The sequence below is a fragment of the Lontra canadensis genome, unplaced genomic scaffold (genome assembly GCF_010015895.1).
Source record: "Lontra canadensis isolate GAN:19392208 unplaced genomic scaffold, GSC_riverotter_1.0 scaffold41, whole genome shotgun sequence".
In the NCBI taxonomy this organism is placed as follows: Eukaryota; Metazoa; Chordata; class Mammalia; order Carnivora; family Mustelidae; genus Lontra; species Lontra canadensis.
Genome location: NW_022631035.1, coordinates 5,461,681 through 5,481,318, shown reverse-complemented (window position 1 = coordinate 5,481,318; position 19,638 = coordinate 5,461,681). Strand labels below are relative to the sequence as shown.

The 19,638-nt window shown below is 49.3% G+C and overlaps 3 protein-coding genes across 5 annotated transcripts in view; 2 read left to right on the top strand and 1 right to left on the bottom strand.

Annotated features, from left to right (window-relative positions):
- RECQL5 (RecQ like helicase 5) overlaps positions 1-19,064 on the bottom strand; it is a 34,304-nt gene extending 15,240 nt beyond the window's left edge. The window contains 8 exon segments of the mRNA XM_032870612.1: positions 6,448-6,527; positions 12,997-13,159; positions 14,331-14,442; positions 14,952-15,057; positions 15,179-15,697; positions 16,853-16,974; positions 18,256-18,421; positions 18,877-19,064. Coding sequence (XP_032726503.1) covers positions 6,448-6,527; positions 12,997-13,159; positions 14,331-14,442; positions 14,952-15,057; positions 15,179-15,697; positions 16,853-16,974; positions 18,256-18,376 — 1,223 coding nt within the window. The 5' untranslated portion in view covers positions 18,377-18,421; positions 18,877-19,064.
- Positions 3,217-4,342, top strand: SMIM6 (small integral membrane protein 6). Its single transcript, XM_032870614.1, has 2 exons — positions 3,217-3,237; positions 3,861-4,342. Exon 2 carries the CDS (start codon positions 3,917-3,919, stop codon positions 4,070-4,072), a length of 156 nt encoding a protein of 51 aa, XP_032726505.1. The 5' UTR covers positions 3,217-3,237; positions 3,861-3,916; the 3' UTR covers positions 4,073-4,342.
- Positions 19,065-19,190: 126 nt separating the features above from the next.
- SAP30BP (SAP30 binding protein) overlaps positions 19,191-19,638 on the top strand; it is a 37,219-nt gene continuing 36,771 nt past the window's right edge. For 2 of the 3 annotated variants that reach the window (XM_032870609.1, XM_032870610.1), the window contains exon 1: positions 19,194-19,341. In XM_032870609.1, coding sequence (XP_032726500.1) covers positions 19,236-19,341 — 106 coding nt within the window. In that variant the 5' untranslated portion in view covers positions 19,194-19,235. Of the gene's footprint in view, positions 19,342-19,638 lie in introns of all 3 variants that reach the window. The other variant, XR_004384170.1, reaches the window with a different exon arrangement.

Below are 19,638 nucleotides of genomic sequence, written 5' to 3'. Positions count from 1 at the left end.
CCGCTGAGCAGAGAGCCTGATGTGAGGTTCCATCCCAGGACCCCGAGATCATGAGCTGTGCTGAAGGCAGAGGCTTCACTGACGGAGCCACCCAGTGCCCCAAGCCTAAAGCATTCTGATGTACGTGATTCTGTGTGATCACAGCAGCCTCAGTGCCATGGGCACCATTATTATCCCTATTTAAGAGATGACAAAGTTGAGTCTTAGCAACACTAGGTCACTCTCCTAAATTCAACCAGCTAAAAATGGCAGAGTCAGCCGCTGGGCCCAGCCCACCCAACTGCAGAAGGAACCCGGGCTCACCACTGCTCACCACACCCAGGCCCTGAGGCCTCCCAGCTGCAGTACGGATGAGGCTCCCATCCCATTATCCTCCATCAACCAATCTTAGCTCCCACACCTCAAACCGTCTTAAAATCACCTCCCTCTGAGTGGGTGGAGCCCAAGAGGTAGAGCTAGGGTGGGGCCCAATTAGGTCTCCCTCCCAGAAGGAAAACAGGGCAGGTGGGAGTGCCCCAACAGCTGGAGGGGCCCCAGGAAGGACAACAGTGGGGCAGTCCAGTCCCCTTGTGACTCTCCCTGAAGCAAGTTCCCATCGGTACTAAAGAACGGCCCTTCCTGAGGCAGCAGAGGCTGCGCCTCCTTGCTAGCAGAGTCTGGCTGCCAAGAGGTGGGGACCACGGGCCGTTTCTCTGGCATTCTCCTCCTCCTAACTGTGGAGCCCAAGTAAGACGCCATCCCAGCTGGGATGGCTGACTCCTCCCCACTTGGCAGCAAACTGGCCCACGCTGAGCCCCACCACTAAAGGCTCCCCACGGCGCTCCTGGGCGGGCTTTGGTCCCACTCAGCTCAAGTCAGGTTGGCCCCAGCGCGAGGGCAGCCCCGCACACTCCCAGCACGGGGCTTCTCTGAAAGAGGCAGTTAGAGGAAGCAGCAAGACCCCCCATTGTGGGAAAGGACAAACAGAGGTGCAGCAACAGTAGCCACGGAAGGGGGGGCCAGGAGGCTATCTGCGCCCCGAAGGGCATCTGGCCATCACAGTCTCCATTCCTGCCACCAGGCCTCCTGGAACGAGCCACCCCCAAGTCTGCCTGCTCACACCGCTGCACGGACTTCCCAGCCTCGTCAGGTCTCCCGACTCTGGCCTCATCTCCACAGGAGCCTCTCACTTCCTCCAAAGGTCCACACTTAAGATCCGTGCATTTTCCCAGCTATTAGGACTTACCAAAAACCACCATAGAGCCACGGGCGTAAGAAATCTCATTAGCAAAACCTGGCAGAGAGCACATAAAACACTCTTTCTCCTAAATCTGTCTTCTCAAATCTGTTGCTCAAGTTCAAGAGCAACCTACAGTAAAGATCTTCACGACATGGTTGCCCGTGGGTAACACAACTTCCAGACCAAAAAACTAAGAACAAAATAATTTTGTTCTCAAAAGTAGTTTCCTCACTGTCCTCAGGACCGGCTGCATGAAACTCTGTGCCCTAGTCCTTCCATGGTCTTCATGCCTCAACCTAACCTCACGCCTTACCGGGGATCCCCTCGGCCCCCAGGCCAGGCTACACCACACACACCAACAGCATTCTCCACCTCTTCCCTTCATGTTCCCTTCATGAGAATCATTTTTGTAGAATTTTCTGGTCAGGGTCAGCAATTAATTAAAAAAGTCGGTTCAAGACCCTTTTGTGTACACAACCCAAAAGACTCCCCCCACATCTCGTTTTAAATGGAAACACACACGTGCACAATGCCTTGGCCAGTCTTTCTGCCGTAGGGCCAAGGCCTTTCCTCCAAGTGTGGGCTTTGCCGGCCGGAGAGTTCCTACATTGGCTCTTCGCTAACTGTGGTAACTATGAAGCAAAACAAGAACTTAAAGACATCCACAAAGAAATCGACATGTGAAATCCTGGATTTTCGCAAAATGTTTCCAGTTGTCTTGCCACATCTGTTTTCAAAGACATACTGAGTGATTCCAAAGTCATTCCAAAGTAGTCACAGGTGCTTATAACAACTCCCCCCACCCCACGCCTACCCCCTTGAGGGGCAGCACAGAGCGGCGCTTGGCCTGCAGCCAACCCCCACGGCTGGGTTTAAACACGCCCCCCACCCCACCCCGCGGTTACTTCTCAGCTGGATGACCTTGGGTAAGTTGCTTCACGCCGGTGCCTGCTCCCCAGCTGCAGAACTGGGGTTTCGGGGATTCCTGTTGCTCCACGCTTTTATGTAACATTAAGTGCGATTATTATGCCATCACAAGAACAAGGACAAGTGCCACAAACAGGTTTGGGAGCAAACAGCTGACTCCCGATAAGTATCCAGCTTCACCGACAGAGGAAGTAGGCCGCTGTGCTAGAGACCAGCCTGCTGGCTGGGAGCATTCAGCAGCCAGGGGCACGCGTCAGTAGGTTTTACGAAGGGAAACTCGAAACATCAGGTGAGCCCAGGACAGTTAAGAAGGACGTCACTGAACTCGCCCATCATGCACCTCCTCCAACCCCGGCTGCACGTTAGCATTGCCCTGCCAGCTTTACAGAGCACGAGGCTCCTCTGACTGCTCAGGGACCGAGCTAAGTGATTCCAGGCAGGGCCCAGATGATTCTAATGAGCAGGGCTGAGGACCAGCACGACGGAGTGGAATTCCGGGTGGGCAGGGCCTGCCTCCCTTGGCTCACAATGGACATGAGGTACCTAGTGTGGTTCCTGGCCACACCGGGCACTTGAACCCTAACTTGTAAGGAATAAATGGTGGTCTCCAGGTTTCCATTTCTGCTTCCTCGCTGCCCTATCACACCAGTGGGTATGAACCAACCACGTGAAGCAGCTGAGAGGCCAGCAAAGGCACTAGGGAGAAGGTAGCCTCCGCAGGACTCTGGGGCCTCAGTGGTGATAAACACCTCCACAAAGAAACTCGCTCAAGGAGGCGCCAGCCGGGGCTAGTTAACCATTCACCAGGCCCCCAGCACCGCAGGAAGAGAGCAGCCCAGGTGTGGCTCCAGCCCGGGGCTTCCTGTGCTCTGGCTGGGACCTCCCAGTCCACAGGCTGGCAGCCAGACAGAGGAGAGGCAGGACCCAGCCACAGGCGAGGTGGACAGGTGGCCTGAGGCAAGGGTCCCGGATCCAGTGTCCTTCCCCGCCTCACCTCAAGCTTGAGTTCTCTCGGCGAGGACGCCTGCGCATCCGTACCCTGAGCAGCCCCCACGACGACATCACAAAAAGGACAGAACGCAGCTGCAGGGGTAAGTATGAAAGGCAGAAGGGAAGGCAGTTGCTGGGCAACAGGTCCTAGCCCACCTTTGTCCGCTCCCGTGACAGCGGTGAGGTCGGGTCAGGGCCACTTGGCCATGCCAACACCTTTTCCTCCCAACAGCTGCAGCTTTGAGTCAGGGTGTGGCTCGGGCCCCCAAAGTGTGGGGCCTGCAGGATTACCCTGACCGGCCGGCCCGTAGGACTCGGGAGTGTTACCAGCAGAATCAGGTAGTGACTCCTTCCTTCTTGCCGCTACTCCCCTCAACTGGCCACCGGCCCGCAGCCTACCCGCCTGAGCTGCTTCAAGACTACCTCGTTGTTTCCAGCTGCCTCCCGGGGAGCTAGCTTACCCAGGCCTCAGCTGGAGTCAGTCCACCCCTCGACTCCAATGCTTCTCTCTCAAAATGCTTCCCAAATGTTTGGCAGTGGAGGCAGGGAAAACAGCGAGGATATGTAGCGGTGTGTTTTAGATTCGAGCTGAGTCGATCTCAGGGATGGGACAGCTCCTGTTCACACCAGGGCGTCAGGCCCGAGGTCCCTGCAGAGGTGGGCCAGCTGCTCTGAGACTGCTCCAGAGGATCAAGTTGGGGGTGGACAGCAGCGCCTGTGACAGGGCCTCCATCCCCTCTCTTCCAGGTTCATGTGGGCAAACTGACAAACTGGAAGCTCATGTGGAATGATGATTTCTGGCAGAATCCGTGGGACCAGGGGGGCCTGGCAGTGATCACCTTATTCATCACTGTGATCCTGTTTCTCATCGTGTTTGCCATTGTGTTTGGTTTGTTCCCTCCACTGGGGAAGGTCAGCCGCTGTGAAGAGTCATGACCTGACTTTCTGGGGGCCAAGAAGGGCCCCACCTGTCAACTCTCAAAACACCATGGACCTTTTCTTCAAAGCCCTTTTAAGAGTCTGCAAATTATACATACATGTTAGTGTAATTAACTAATTAACAAATGTGATTATCTGATAAGTGCCTGTCTTCCCCGCTGAACCCACTCTCTGCTCACCACTGTAACCCCATACCCAACGTGCCGGGCGTGCAGTCCATTTCAAACAATATTTGCTGGATGAATAAATGAATGAACGAATAAATGACCAAACAAATGAATAGTCAGGAGGGCTGTCGGCTCCCCCAGACCACAGTCCCCAGATAACAGCGCCCAGTTCAGCTGTGGCCCAAACACTAGGCTGTTCTATCTCAGATAAGGTACAGAAGCCTCAAAGACGGAAGTTGTTTCAACCTAATGATCGTTCTTTTTAACGCTCAAAGATGGAGAGCACCGCCCCGGAGTGAACAAATGCTTGTCACAGCCACGGCTCAGAGAACACAGCTGCACATGGAGGAGAGAGGAGCACCGCTGGATGCCCAGCCTTGACCTCATCCATACTGACCTGAGTGTCTCTGCCACTGGTCCCAGAGATGCCCAGGTATCCCTCACAGGGTCCCACAGCTCCCATGCACCCCAGACCGCCCTACAACGCCATCTTTGTAGACGCGCCTGCCTCTGCCAAAGCCACCACACGGGCCTGGCCCTGGCTGCCAGGTGCCCTCCCTTAGCAAACAGCTGCTTCCACTATACCACAAACCGGGACTATTCTTAGAAAAAGAGCAAATATTTGGTGGGGAATAGGCGATACACCATTTACGCCATAAAGAAACATTTCTTTTTTTACCCAAAGAGCAATTTCACATTCAGCCACAACAGCGGTTTTTTCCACCCCGGGCAGTCCTGGAATCTGGAACCCTCGAATGTAGCACACGAGGTAGGAGAGATGAGGCTGCACGTGGTGCAGCAGGAGGCCCGTTGATGCCGAGACCCCCGGAAGCACAGAGAGGCCCCAGCGCCTCAGCAGGACGCAGGAGAAATGAAGGCAGGGGCCCCTAGCAGGATCTGTCCTGTTGCTGGGTGGCAACAGCCCAGAGGGATATGGCAGAGCTAACCCTTTAGACGGTCCCCCGGAGCCTCAGACTCATCCCAGAAAAGAACCCGGCAGGGTTATTTCCAGCAGAAGGGACCCTGACAATTAGCAAGGACATGCGGCCCTCTCATTATCAGCCTTTTGCTCCAGGAGCCCGAGAGGGCCTAATCTAACAACGCCCAGTACTAGTGCCTGAAAAGGGCTCGGGTCAAGACGGCTCTGGGCAAGGGTGCCAAGCACCTCTGCTGGGCGTGGCCGGGCCACACAGACCAGACCAGAGACTCAGTCTCAGAGGAGCCACCAAATCGTCAGTGAGTAGGAGGGGGTGGGAATCAAAACACATGGCCCAAATAAGCACCTGTTTCTAGAGGAGTGCTCCAAACATCCGCTAGGTACCAGGTCTGTCTACTTACTCTGCTCCAGGCTTCAAAAATCCAGTTGTGCAAAAACCAAGATGGTACGTGTATATGCAATGCTCATGTCACTAAAACTTGGGAGACCCAGGATTGGCGGTGTCTGTCTACTGTGAGCTTGGTGACCGTGACCTCTCTGGGCATCGGCCTACTCATCTCTAAGTCTGAAGCGATCACTTCTGCCTCATCGACCTCACAGTGTTTTTCAGTGGGGTCTGGCCAAGGTGAGTTTTTTAAGACCAAAGGGCCACATGCATGCAAAATGCTCCCAGCTTGTCCAGAATCATCCAGGCTGTCCCTTGTGTCCTGAACCTGTCCTGCCACAACCTGCCTGCTACTGAGCAGCCATCAGGCTCTTTCAAGCCTCTGCCACCAGCACATACAGATAAAACAGAGAAGTGGATTCCAAGTGGGCGGGCTGGTGTTACACGAGAAAAGCTGACTTCTCTCCAAGCTTATTATTCACCCGCAAGAGATAAGGTAGGTCACGTGGCTCTTTTTGGGTCCAGGATAAAAGTGACTCCTACTCAGCTAAAGCCAGTGGTCCAGCTCAGTGTCAAGTGATGGCCACAACGTGACTCACGACAGGTCACCTATGGGACTAGCTACTCCGAAAGTGGGTGGAGTGGGGTAGATGGACAACCACCAAAATACTGAATGTCTTCACACTGCTAGTTTCTGGGGCCTTCCTGGTGAGGATACTGATGTCCAGGCTGCCTGATGGGAAACGCTCCACGCAGGAGCCTTTGGCAGGGAGCGCACCCTGGTCGCCTGACAGCTGTCCTACATCAGCTGGTTAACTGGCAGGTGCTGGTGGAGGAAAGACCTCACTAACACAGTGCTGTACGTGTGAAATAAGTCACTCACCCCAGTTCTTCACAGAAGGTCACCAGGGCATCAAAGGCCAGGATAGCAGCTTTATCAGACGCTTTGGTCCCTCTCTTTTCCTGGAGACAAGAAAAGCTCACTTTGCAAAAGTCTGGTATAGTTCAATTACCTTGCAGCCTAAACGATGATGAGGGACAAAAATACCAAATGACAGCAAGCACCTCTGGTGCCATTTATAAAATGGTGTCCCCAAACCATAAATCAGAATCACCTGGATAACTTTATTTTTTTTTACTTTTAAATTTTGTTTATTTTTTTGGTGGACAGGAAAGCAAGGTTTGTTGGGTGATAGCAAAATGATAGTACAAAGAAAAAAAAATGATAGTACAAAGCTCCCAGGGAGGGCGGGGACCTGAAGGGGTTGCCTTATTTTATATTTTTAAAGATTTTTTTTTCCCCAAGCAACATCCACACCCAACAAGAGGCTTGAACTCACAATGCCAAGCTCAAGGGATACCTGCTGTACTGACTGAGCCAGTCAGACATACCCCACATGGATAACTTTCAAAAAGTGAGCTGGGGCCCATACCCAGACTACTGAATTGAACTTTCTAGAACAAGAGCTTTGGGGAGTTTATTTTCAAAAAGCTGCTCAGGTGATTCTCATGCCAAGGACCCAGGGACTGGCATTTGGGAACCCTATATAATACTGCCCTATTTTCTATTCTGAAAATCGTAACAAGTGCCCCCTCCTGTGATTACAGAGACATACGTGCCCCAAATGGCTGAGAATCAATACGAGAAAGACAAAAGCTGCAAAGCTAAGAGCATGCAACAGGGTCTAAGAGAGTCTCAGAAATACCCCAGTGGTTGGAACGTCTGGCCGGAATCTGAACTTCTTTTGAGTCATCTCTGTCTTTTGCTCCATGTCTACGGAGGCACACGAACTGAAATTTCCCTTTCTGTCCAGACGCTTCTCTGCACAGCTCACCCACTTCCCGTAAGCCGGCCTCCCAACGCTGTCTGTGGCTCTCAGGAAATCTCCCCGGATGGTGCCCGTTGCTTCTCCATCAAAGCAAGCAAAAGCATTTCTGAGGACACCTTCCGATCTGTGTCACTTAGCTTTTCGCCAAACACAGTGAGAAACATGGTGAAATCTATGGGCCCGGAGGCTCATTCACCACAGAGCATCCAGATACACACCAGCTGGACTCCTCCCCGGGGAGGCAAGCATATCACGCAATCTTCCTTGTCAGTGAAACCCTCTCTGTTCTGACCCATCGTGCTGAAGGCCTCTTTGAATTCCTGACTCTGTGACCGGCCAAACAAGGGGAAAACATTGGATGTTGAGCACGGGGGGTGCTTCTTGGTAGTCCTGATCTTTGCCCTTCACTGGACATGGTGATTAAATCCCTGCACAGCTGGGAGAACATGAGCACTTCGGTCTACCGCCCCGCTGCTGCCAGCAACACCCTTCTGCTCCCAGAGCCTGTAAAGACCAACACTTCCGACATCCAACCTCTGCTTAGCAAACCGGAAGCTGTAAATGTCTTTAAACTGCCTCAAACTTAACTGGCTGGCTGGGTTGGAAATTCTACGTTGGAAACGGTTTATCTAGAATTGGAAGGCACTGCTTTATTGTTTCTCCTTTCTGATATTATGACGGAGAAAACCGGTGCTGTTCTGGCTCCCAGCCCTCCACATACCACCTCTCTGGAGGCTCTGGATCTTCTCTGTCTCACGTGTCTTCCTGATAAGCCTAGCGCGAGCTCTTATAACCCACTGTGTAAGTTTTAAATAAATATACTATATACCTCATCACCTTACCAAAATCTTTTGTCTAATTTGGATTTCAGATAAAAGGGATCAGTTTAAAAAAAAGGTGGAGGGGAATCAGTTAATAGGTGCCCTTCATTCCTGGCAAATACCAGGTCCACACAAGGCCCCTTCCTTCCCCATCCCAACTTGTACTCACGTCCCCCACCCGTTCGAAAACACCATTAAGCATTTACTATATTCTGGGCACTGCTCTGGCCATCACAGATCCATAGGAAACAAGAGGTCCCTGCTCTCATGGAACTTACATTTCAACAGAGCAGACAGGGAATAAGCAAGCCTCTAATGTCACACATTAATAAACATGATTTCTTTTTCAAAAAGCAAGAGAACCCTCGGGCGCTCAGTTATGCCTACCAGCCCCATGGTGAGCACGTGCTGTAATTTTATCACTGCTCGTGGCCAAGTGTTTAGTTGTTCCAGTGTCAGTCCCCGTGACCAATTTTACCACACAGGCCCTCCAGCACATGAGCTTTTATTCCAGGTGATTCGGTCCCAGAAATACAGTATCTGGGATAAAGGGTACCTGTATATTAAAGCATAATGGAGGGAGCCTGGATGGCTCAGTAGGTTGAGCATCTGACTCTTGATCTCAGGGTCCTGGGATCAAGCCCCGCAGCAGGCTCTGCACTCAGCACACACTCTCCTTATCCCTCTCTCTCTGCCCCTCCCCAAGCTCTCGCTCTCTCTTAAAGATTTTTTTTTTTTAAGATTTTTTAAATGTATTTATTTGACAGAGAGAAGAGAGGGTGAGAGAGGAAACACAAGCAGGGGGAGTGGGAGAGGGAGAAGCAGGGTTCCCATTAAGCAGGGAGCCCAATTCGGGGCTCGATTTCAGGACCCTGGGATCAGGACCTGAGCCAGAAGAAGATGCTTAACGACTGAACCACCCAGGCACCCCTCAAATATCTTTAAAAAAATAAAAATATAAAGTACAATAGATATTGCTAGAATGCTTCCCCGCAAAAAGACTGCAACTATTCCAGGCAAAGTGCAGGCCCTCTCCTGCATGTGCTCACTAGCCACGAGTGTTAGAGCCCTTTGGTGTGTGTGTCATGTGTGTCAGTCTGCTGTAATTTGCACTCACCTGATTACCACTGAATTTGAAAAGTCTTTGATGTGCCGTCTGAACGAGCTTTTCTGGAACTTGCTTTCACATACTTTGCTTTTTCCTGTCAGTTGTCGAAATCTCTCTGTGTACCCTCAACTTCAACCTCTGGTTTGCCTTCTGCATAACCAGTTTTCCAGATTTGCTGTTTATATACTGGCTTTGTTTATGGTATCTTTTGCTGCCTACATTCTTTCCATGGGTTCAGGATTTTAGAAGTTCAAGAACTTGGGGCTGCCTTTAAAAGGATTTTACAGGGGCGCCTGAGTGGCTCAGTGGGTTAAAGCCTCTGCTTTTGGTTCAGGTCATGATCCCAGGGTCCTGGGATCGAGCCCCAAATCGGGCTCTCTGCTCAGCAGGGAGCCTGCTTCCCCTTCTCTCTCTCTGTCTGCCTCTCTGCCTACTTGTGATCTCTGTCAAATAAATAAATAAAATCTTTAAAAAAATAAAAGGATTTTACACCACCTTGGAAGGAGCCCTCCACCCTACCCATATGACAGATGACAAACACCTGATTGGGTGACAGGCCCAGGGAGGACTAATCAGATTAAAACAGCCCAACAACAAGCCTATAAAAACCCCTAGATTTAGAAACTCCAGCGGCGACCCTCTCTGGTCCCCTCCCTCCCTGGGAGCTTTGTACTATCACTTTGCTATCACTCAATAAACCTTGCTTCGCTGCTCTCCTCTCCCCCAAAAAGTTCAAGAACTTTAATTCAAATATTTATTTTTTTAAAAGATAGCTTTCTGAATTTCTGATTTGCATTACAAAACTATTTCAAGCCCTAGGTTATACACTGGAATCAAATGTCTTGCAAGACATTGTTTTTTATATGTAGGTCCTCAATCTGTCTTTTTTTTTTTTTTAAAGATTTTATTTATTTATTTGACAGACAGAAATCACAAGTAGGCAGAGAGGCAGGCAGAGAGAGAGAGGAAGGGAAGCGGGCTCCCTGTTGAGCCGAGAGCCCAATGCGGGGCTCGATACCAGGACCCTGAGACCATGACCTGAGCCGAAGGCAGAGGCTTAACCCACTGAGCCACCCAGGCGCCCCATCAATCTGTCTTCTATATATAAAGTGCCAAATGGGGTACTTTCATCTTATTCCAGAAGGATGCCCGCACCACCTCTCAGACACTCCCTTCATTTTCCATTAAATGGAAGGTTTGGCTTCATCCATATTAAACTCTCATACGATCTGGGCCTTATTTCTAATTCCCTTGTCTGGGCCACTGCTTATTGCTGTAGTACAAGGATTTGGGTACGGCAACACCCCAGCACATTCTGACACCGGGTCAAGCTCGTCCTCTTCACCATTCTTCCCGCTCAGACTTTTCCTGGCTGTTCTTGGGCACTTATTCTTTCACGTAAGTTCTAAGGTTCCACTTCCTGGGAGAGGTCTTTTGGGATTTCAACCGGAACTTCATTTATATTAACTCTGAGGTGAACTGATAGTTTTACTTCTTCCCACTCAGTTTTTGTACCTACCCAGAGCTTGTTTTCTTTCCACAAGATATTCATTTTCTTGATCTAAATCAGTAGTTCTCATGCCTGGCTGCATATTAAAACCAACTGGGGAGAATTTTGGTGTTTTTTTTTACGTCTCTTTAAAGGCAGTAACATTTATGTCTAGATATTCTATAAGTTTTATTCTTAAATACTTTTTTCATTTCCATTCCTAGGTATTCATGGTCATGTGGAGAAAAGTTAGGCTTTCTAAAATATTTCCCTTATAGGTGCCTGGGTGGCTCGATCAGTTGGGTGTCTGCCTTCGGCTCAGGTCGTGGTCTCAGGGTCCTGGGATGGAGCCCCACATCGGGCTCTCTGCTCAGCAGGAAGCCTGCTTCCTCCCCCTCTCTCTGCCTTTCTGCCTACTTGTGATCTCTGTCTGTCAAATGAATAAAATCTTTAAAAAAATAAAAACTAAAACTAAATAAAAAATAAAGTATTTCCCTTATATTCAGCCACCTTACCAGGTTTTCTTATGAATGCCAACAGATTTCCAGTAGAGTCTGGGGTTTTCTGGGCAGACATTTGTTGACATTTCTACCTTGTTTTCTATTCTTTCTGTCCTTGTGGGTTTATATATTTTTTTGTCCTTTTAATATCATTTTGGTAAAGATCAGATATAAGTACTTGTGTACAATATTTCTCTATTTTAGCATTATTTCTTATATGGAAAAGTCTGCATGTATCCATTTACAACTTCACAAATTACGCTTTGGGGGACTTTATCCATGTTGGTTAATGTAGATTTACTGTGTCATTTTTAACTGCTTTAGACCATTCCACTTGTGACTAACCCACTGTTTACTTATCCAATACCCTACACGCGAAGAGTTCATTGTGACGGAGCTGCAGCAAACATCTCCGTGCATCTCCATACACATGACAATTTGTTTATCTAGAAAGGGAAATACCGAATCACAGAGCCCCAGCACCTTTCCATTCCTTGTCTCTCTTCAAAGCAGTCATACCAGGTCATGTTCCTGACACCACCGTGAGTTCCCCTTTCCCCACATCCTCACCAACAGTGACTGTAAACATGTTGTATACTGTTGCCAGTATGACCTGTATGAAGTGACAGCTCATGACCTCCTCTACATTTCTCTGATTCCCAAGGGAGGCTGAGCAACTCGTCATACCTTTATTAGATATGCTGGTTCCCTCTTCTGTGAAATTCATACTTCTTGCTCTGCAGCTGTCTGCCTTTTATAGACTGACCTGCCGTAGTTAGTTCTCTACGTATGCAGTCAATCATGTGTATTGCAAATACCTTCCCCAGCAATGGCTCATTTCTCCACCTTGTTTACGATGTCGTCTGTCATACGGAAATTTTTAGTTTGAATTTAGTCAAATAGATCATGCCTTCCTTCATAGTTTCCACTTTTAAAATCTTGACATGCTCTTCTCTTTGTCAAGGAAACAAAATATTTTTCTTCAATATTACTTTTTTGAGGTTTCTACTCCACCTATAATTCACATGTGTATGGTACAGGAGGCAGGTATCGGACTTTATCTTTTTCCAGCACCAATTATTCAACACTGCATCCTTTTCCTGTTGATTTATAATGTCACCTATCAAATATCTAGTTCATTTACATACTTGGGTCTATTTCTAGGCTCTCTGCAAAGCAAGTACAACCAGTTTAAAAAAAAAAAGGCTGAAAACAAAACAAAGAACTTTCAACAATATGGGAAAATGCTTATGTAACAAAGCTAATTAAAACAAGGCAGGATTGGGACTCCTGGATGGCTCCGTTGGTTGAGCGTCTGACTCTCGATTTTGGCTCGGGTCATGATCTCAGGGTTGTGGAGCCTGCTTAAGATTCTCTCTCCATCTCTCTCTCCACCCAAACAAAACAAAACCGAAAAAACCACAAGGCAGGATTGATCTTGGCTATGTAAAATAAAAGGCCTACAAGAGATTGCACTAAGACACACCAAATGTAAGGGAAAGAGTCTGACCTCGTGGCTGCAAGCTCCATATTCACCAGCACACCATTTCCCCCACCGCTACACCTCCTAGCCCTAGGAGCACCCCTGTAGCTTACAGGAGCTCCATCTGGGTTCAGAAATAAGATGTGTGAAACTGGAGAGTGGAGGGGGTTGGACAGAAAGGGGTCCTGCTGCCCAGATTTACCTGGAGTTTTGCTACTTCCTTCCTGATCAGGAAACTGACTTGGTCCCGGTCGTTCCTGGAGTAATAGAGACGGCACCAGGAAGGCTTCCCGTCCCTGCCTGCCCGGCCAGACTCTTGGTAGTACCCAGCCATAGACTTGGCAATATTCCAGTGAGCGACAAACCTGAAGGATCCAAAGGGACAAGCAGCGTGAGCTGTGGCAGAAGAGCTGAGGGGAGGAGTGATCAGAATCAGGCAAACAGGGCTCTCAGTGGTCATCAAGAGCAGGGGGTTAGCAGGTTTCAGAATAAATGTGGCCAAGACCCCCGCACCCAATCAGTAGGCCTTCCTGCCATGGAGCGGCCCAAGTTAAAGGCCACAGCAGAATTAAAGGGGGCAATTCCAGTCCATATGAGAAACCAAAAACTCTCACAGTCATGGCCCAGAGGAAAAAGCACTGGGCTTCAAGAACAAGGTAAGGCAACTAAGGAGCTGCATAACCTTGAGTAAATCCCTTCACCCTCATGGAAGAGAGGGAGAGATAACATTATTAAATACGTACTATGGGCCAGTTTATATATTTGTCTCATTTAATTTTACAGTTACTATCAGGTGAGATAACTCCATTTTACAGACAATGAAATGATTCAGGAAGATGTGTACAAAGTGACATAGCAAGGGGACAGCAGAGCTAGGATTTGGGCCTAGGGCTGTCAGACTAAAGTTGGCCCTAACAAGCCACAGCCAATGCAGGGTCCAAACTCTGCTTCCAAAGTCTGTGTTCTCTTAAATGTAAGCACATAGACTCATTCCTCCCCTGACCAACCCAGCTTCCCTGTGAGTCTTAACGAGACCATGTATGCAAAAGTGCTCTGTAAATCATACAAGGCATTATTGTTGGTATTAATCAAAGCAAAGGGCTTCTGGCGGTAGCTGAAAATGTGTCTGGAATGTTAGGTGGGGCTAGAGGTAAAAGACTTCCCAGCAGTTGCCAGGGTGGGTCTAGGAGGCTGGGACATACGCGTCTCTTCTAGATTGTCAATAAGCAGTAACAAGGAATGCTGGGTAACAAGCCATTGCCTTTGATTTTCCACAGGGTGCATTTTTAGATAGTCCGTTCCAGTGAGGGAACTGGGCTGCGTTAATGGATGGGCCCGATGGCTGCATGCTGCCCTCTACTGGGGGACGGCAGAACCTGCTGCACAGTCACTAGGGAGTGGGCTGCATAGCACCTGGGGCCTCCTTCCCCTCTGGCCCTAGAAGGACCATGTGCACTTGGTCCTTGAGGCAGAACACTAGGCAGCCCACTTGAGTCAGGGCCCAACTGGACAGGGAAGGCAAGAACCATCACTCACCTGACATTGGCTTTGTCCACTCCCATCCCAAAACTAATGGTTGCAACAATGACAGGGACCTTCTCCTCCATCCACTCATTCTGCACCAGTGTTCTTTCGGAAGCCTTCAGCCCTGTGATGGAGGGGAAGGTGACGAAGGGAGCCTGTATTTCCCCTGGAATCTACCTCGGGTTTGTTACTGTATTGGGCGCTATATGCACACCCGGAATCCATCCCTTACCAGCTGTATGGCCTTGGGCCATGCACTTCACCTCAAAGACCCTGGCCTGCGTGGAGCACAGAGCACTCAATAAGCATCAAAGCCCAGATTCAAACCCAAGTCCACTGGCCTCCAAAACCTGTGCTCTTTCCATAACACCAGTACCTGGACTTCTAAAAACTCCTCACCTGCTGCTGGAAAGGTGCAGGGTGAGAAAAAGAATTCAGGAGTCATAGTTCTCCTTTTAGATCTCATTTGTGTCTATACTCCTTTTTATGAACATGAGGGAATCGCTTTAGCTCTGCCTGGGTATCCGGAAAAAGAGGACAGACCATCTGAGCATCCAGGATCCTTAAAGAACAAGAGGCCCACGGAGAGGCTTCTGAAATGGAGGCGGACCCCTTGGCCCAGGCGCCCCTCACCTGCATGGTAAGCCTTGGCACTCAGTCCCCTGTAACTGAGCTCCGTGGCCAGCTGTTCGCAAGCCTCTCTGGTCCTGCAGTAGACAATGCCGCAGCCGGACAGCAACTGAATGAGGAGACACGGGAAGAGAATGAGCATTAAGAACAGAACAATCTGTCCATTTCACTGTGGCCTCCTTTAAAAGAAGCTCTCGCTCTTTCTCCTGTCAGCCCCATAGGTTCCTCACCCCTTTACCAGCTTTCTGTCCAAGAGCCTTAAGGCAGAAGTCCCGCAGGTTCCCGTAGGGATCAGAAAGCAGCTCTTTGAACTGCACGTCATAGAACAAGTTGGCCCGAAAGCAGGGAGTCTTGAAGGTGGCAACTGGCTGCTTCAGGTGCAGGGCAGCAAATACATCCTCTCGGACTTGCGGGGTGGCTGTGGCAGTCAGAGCTACACACGGGGCATGTGCCAGGCGGGAACGGAGGGTACCCAGACGCAAGTAGTCAGGACGGAAGTCGTGCCCCCACTGAGAAACACAATGAGCTTCGTCCACCACCAGGTAGGAGAGCAGGTGACGGGACACCAGTGAGTTCAGCGTGGGCTGGAAGGAGGCCGAAGCCGCCATCTCCGGCGTAATGTACAGAAGTTTGGTCTCTGGCTTTTCTCGCTCTAGATCAGAGAGCAGCTCCTTTTTCTCCTGTGCTGAGAGTTTAGAGTTCAGGGAACTCACTCGTACCTTCAGAGCCAGCAAGTGATCCACTTGGTCCTGCGGGAACAAAGGAAACAGTTCACTGAGGGAAGGACCCGGTGGTCAAGGTCACCTTGGCTCGCTGGGCATTTCCCAGCCATAAACGTCCTCCTCCCAACCTCCAAGGTCTTCTCACAGGAGGTGCAGTGGTTGAGAGCACAGAGTCTAGAGACAGACAGTCCTGGCTCATTTCTGACTCACTGAATCACCACAGGCTCTTTGGCTGGCTCTGAGACTCTGTTCATCCTGTAAATCTGGCAACTACCTAACAACATAGCTGTTGGCATTAAATGAAATTTTACACTGCAAAAATGAAATGAATGCACATAAACCACTGAGTTCAAAGCCTGAGACCTCATGAAACTCAAAAAGCACTGTTCCTATCACTCTGTTTCTCTTCATGCTGGATGGCTTTTAACCGCATGGCCACACTTCCTCATTTCTGATTCTGTCAGCCCATCTGCAGGCCTTAAATATATTTACCCAGAGGTGTAGAGCAGATGCTGACAATGTCCCAGCCTGTTTAGATCAATTTTGCTTTCTATCCATCTGCATCTTCTAACCTGTCAAAAGTGCACATGTGTGTCCATGAGTGAGTGTCTCACTCATATGTGTATACAGACATAGTTCCATACTCCTCTGGGTGGAAAGTAACAAAGGAAGGTGAGAGACCTCAGGCCATCGAGACACAGAAGACTCATTCATAACCCTCCAGAGTGATATACACTACTGGAGCTCCCATATTTGGGCAATTCAGAAACCCAACACAGAAAGGGAGATAGGCAAATCAAAGAAAATAAAAGGGTAAAGACCAGGGCGCCTGGGTGGCTCAGTGGGTTAAAGCTTCTGCCTTCAGCTCAGGTCATGATCCCCGGGTCCTGGGATGGAGCCCCACATTGGGCTCTCTGCTCATCAGGAAGCCTGCTTCCTCCTCTCTCTCTCTCTCTCTGCTTCCTCCTCTCTCTCTCTCTCTCTCTGCTTCCTCCTCTCTCTCTCTCTCTCTCTGCCTACTTATGATCTCTGTCAAATAAATAAATAAAATCTTTAAAAAAAAAAAGGGTAAAGACCAAACAAGAAGCGACATTTCCAGCTGAAAACAACAACAACAACAAAAACAAAACAAACCTTCCCCTAAACTTTTTGGGCTACCATCTTCACTCCCCTAAGCCTCACCTGAATCAAAGCAATGAGTGGAGAGATTACGATGGTGATGCCTTTGGCCAACAGAGCAGGGAGCTGATAGCAAAGGGATTTTCCTGCCCCTGTGGGCATGCACACAAAGACATCCTTGTCACCTGCAAAAAGACAACAACACTTAATAGTTCCTGCCTGGGGGGACCTGGGTGGCCCAAGCAGTTCAGTGTCTCTAGATTTCAGGTCAGGTCATGATCTCAAGGTCATGAGATCAAGCCCAGCCCCACTTCAAGCTCTGCTCTCAGTGGGGAGTCTGCTTGAGATTCTCTCCTTCTCCCTACGTCCCTCCCCACATTTGTGCATGAGCACACTCTCTCTCTTGCAAATAAATAAATAAATCTTTAAAAGAAAATAAATAAATAAATAAATAAATACTTCCTGCCTTTTATCTTTTACTTCATCAAGGCTGTTGAAAAATAAGAGTATAGGAAATGCACCTAGCAGAGTGTCTGGCACATAGAAAGTTCTCAATATAATGCTAATTTCCTTCCCATCCTTCCTGTGTAAAAGGGTAGAGATCCAGAGAGATTTGGAAATGGGAACAAACCATTTCCAGTAATGGCAATAACAACCATGAGGGTGAGAAGTCTGAGTCTGTTGGGATATGCATGATGGAATTAAATAGCCATGAAAAGTTGAATATTTCTAGATGAGTGGGCCCAGCTGTGGAGACAGGGAAGGAACATCACTTAGAGATCTTTTGTTTATAAGTGTTATAATGTAATTAATATTACATTGTTGCTTTCCTCTTGACAACCCCCATTTGCCAATGTATCTCAAGTTTACAGTATTATTATCCCCTCCTTCCCTACTTAGGACCCAGGTCAGTCTTCAAAAAAGGGCTTAGAGGGGCATTTGGGTGGGTCAGTAGTAAAGCATCTGCCTTCAGCTCAGGGTCCTGGGATCAAGCCCTGCATGAGGCCTGCTTCTCCCTCTCCCACTCCCCCTGCTTATGTTCCCTCTCCTGTTGTCTCTCTAACTCTGTCAAATAAACAAATAAATATATCTTATTTATTTATTTATTTATTTATTTTTTAAAATAAAGGGGGGTTGGAAGGTCAGTGGCCAGATTAGGTTATTCCTGCCACACCCACTACTGCCCACACACAAACCAACATGAATTGAAATCTAAGAGTTGTTTTCAAAGATAATTGCCAATGCTGGCTATGAAATGTAAGAACCAGAAGAGCTGGGTGATTCTGCCAATAAAACTGAAAGTTTTAAGTGACAAGTCTACAAGATTTCCAACAATTAGGGACCAAGAGTGGGAATGTAGGAAGGGTTGAAAAGGAGGGCTTTTTGAAGGTGGCCAACTGGCACCCTCAGGCAATGCTACAGTACAGCCAGCACAAATGTAAACGCAGGTAGTTTGGCAATGTTACCTCTCACTACGGCCAAGGTCGCACTCTCCTGTAAAGGTGTCTTAAAAGAGTCAAACCCAAAGACCTTCTTCAACGTGCTCCGGACTCGACGTTCAGGGTCAAAACAAGGGCGGGTGCTCATCTTAGCGACAGACCGTGGCCAGAAGTTAAGGTAAAGGTGATGATCATATGATGGCAACGAAAACCCTCTGTTCCGCTTTTAAAATACTGCTCATCTTTCTCTAAGTAAAATTTGCTTTATTACTCTCAAGCAATATATTATTTCCAGCTAAAACAGCTCCAGATGAACAGCCTCAAGCAACACATTGCCGGGCAATTAACATCTCCATTTTCATGCTCGGGAACAGAAACACTGAAATATCCCATCCATGATACAGCACAGGCTAGAAATCAGATTACGAGAAGAAACTCAAACTGTATCTTTGGAATAATTTGGAGAAGAGGGAATTGTTTTTCTAAGATCCACCTCCCGCTCCTTTTATAAGCGCTGGTCTCACGGCCATTCTTCCCCCAGAGCCCCGACCCCTTCTTCGGACCTCCCGGAGAATTCATCCCTCTTCCTCTAAGCCCCACAGATCCGCTCCTTTCTCCCTTCCCCAGCCGAAGCCTCCCTCGCTTCACCCCAAGATATCAGAGCTGGGCGCGGGCCACCCAGGAGCGAAGGACTCTTGCCGGGCCGCTGCTGCCCGCCGGTCGGGAACTACTCGAAGACCCCCATAAGCCACCCCAAATTCTGAGGAGCCAAATGGCTGGGAATTGTGTCAGGGAAAACCCACTCAACTTTATACCTGTCGCGCGGTGATGACGTTTCGGCAGCTCGGGTCCAAAGGGCGGGGCCAGGCGCAGAAACTGCCCTTTTGATTGGTTCCTGGAGGGGAACCGGCGCGGGTTCTCCTGGGATAGGAAAAAGTCGCCTTTCCGTACGGAAGTCGGCGATTTTGACTCGTGGAAGTGAAGCACTCTGGGATTGTGGGAGTAAGATGGCGGGGAAGAAGAATGTTCTGTCGTCTCTGGCAGTTTACGCGGAAGATTCAGAGCCCGAGTCCGACGGCGAGGCTGGGGTCGAAACGGCGGGCGGCGCGCCTGGTGAGGCCCGAGGAGGGAACAGGAAGGGGAGAATCTGGTGTCTGCTCGGAATGCTGCTCACCTAGCAGAGCGGGAGGGAAAGAGATGGTCATTGTGCCCCGAGTGTCGGGTCCGCGAGCCTCGAAGCGCGATCGAGGCTCTGGTTGGGACAGAGTAGACGCTCTGGAATAAAAACGGGACATCTCCTTCCGTTGATTCGATTATTCTGCCGAAACTTTTGAAAGGCCCCGTGCAGGGCAGCGTAGGACAGAGGGGTGGATGGAGAGGATCCAAAGCTACCTATTCCCTCCGGGTTCA

What these genes read in the sequence shown, in the direction of transcription:
- SMIM6 (XM_032870614.1), top strand. Translation starts at nt 3,917, where the DNA reads ATGTGGAATGATGATTTCTGGCAGAATCCGTGGGACCAGGGGGGCCTG.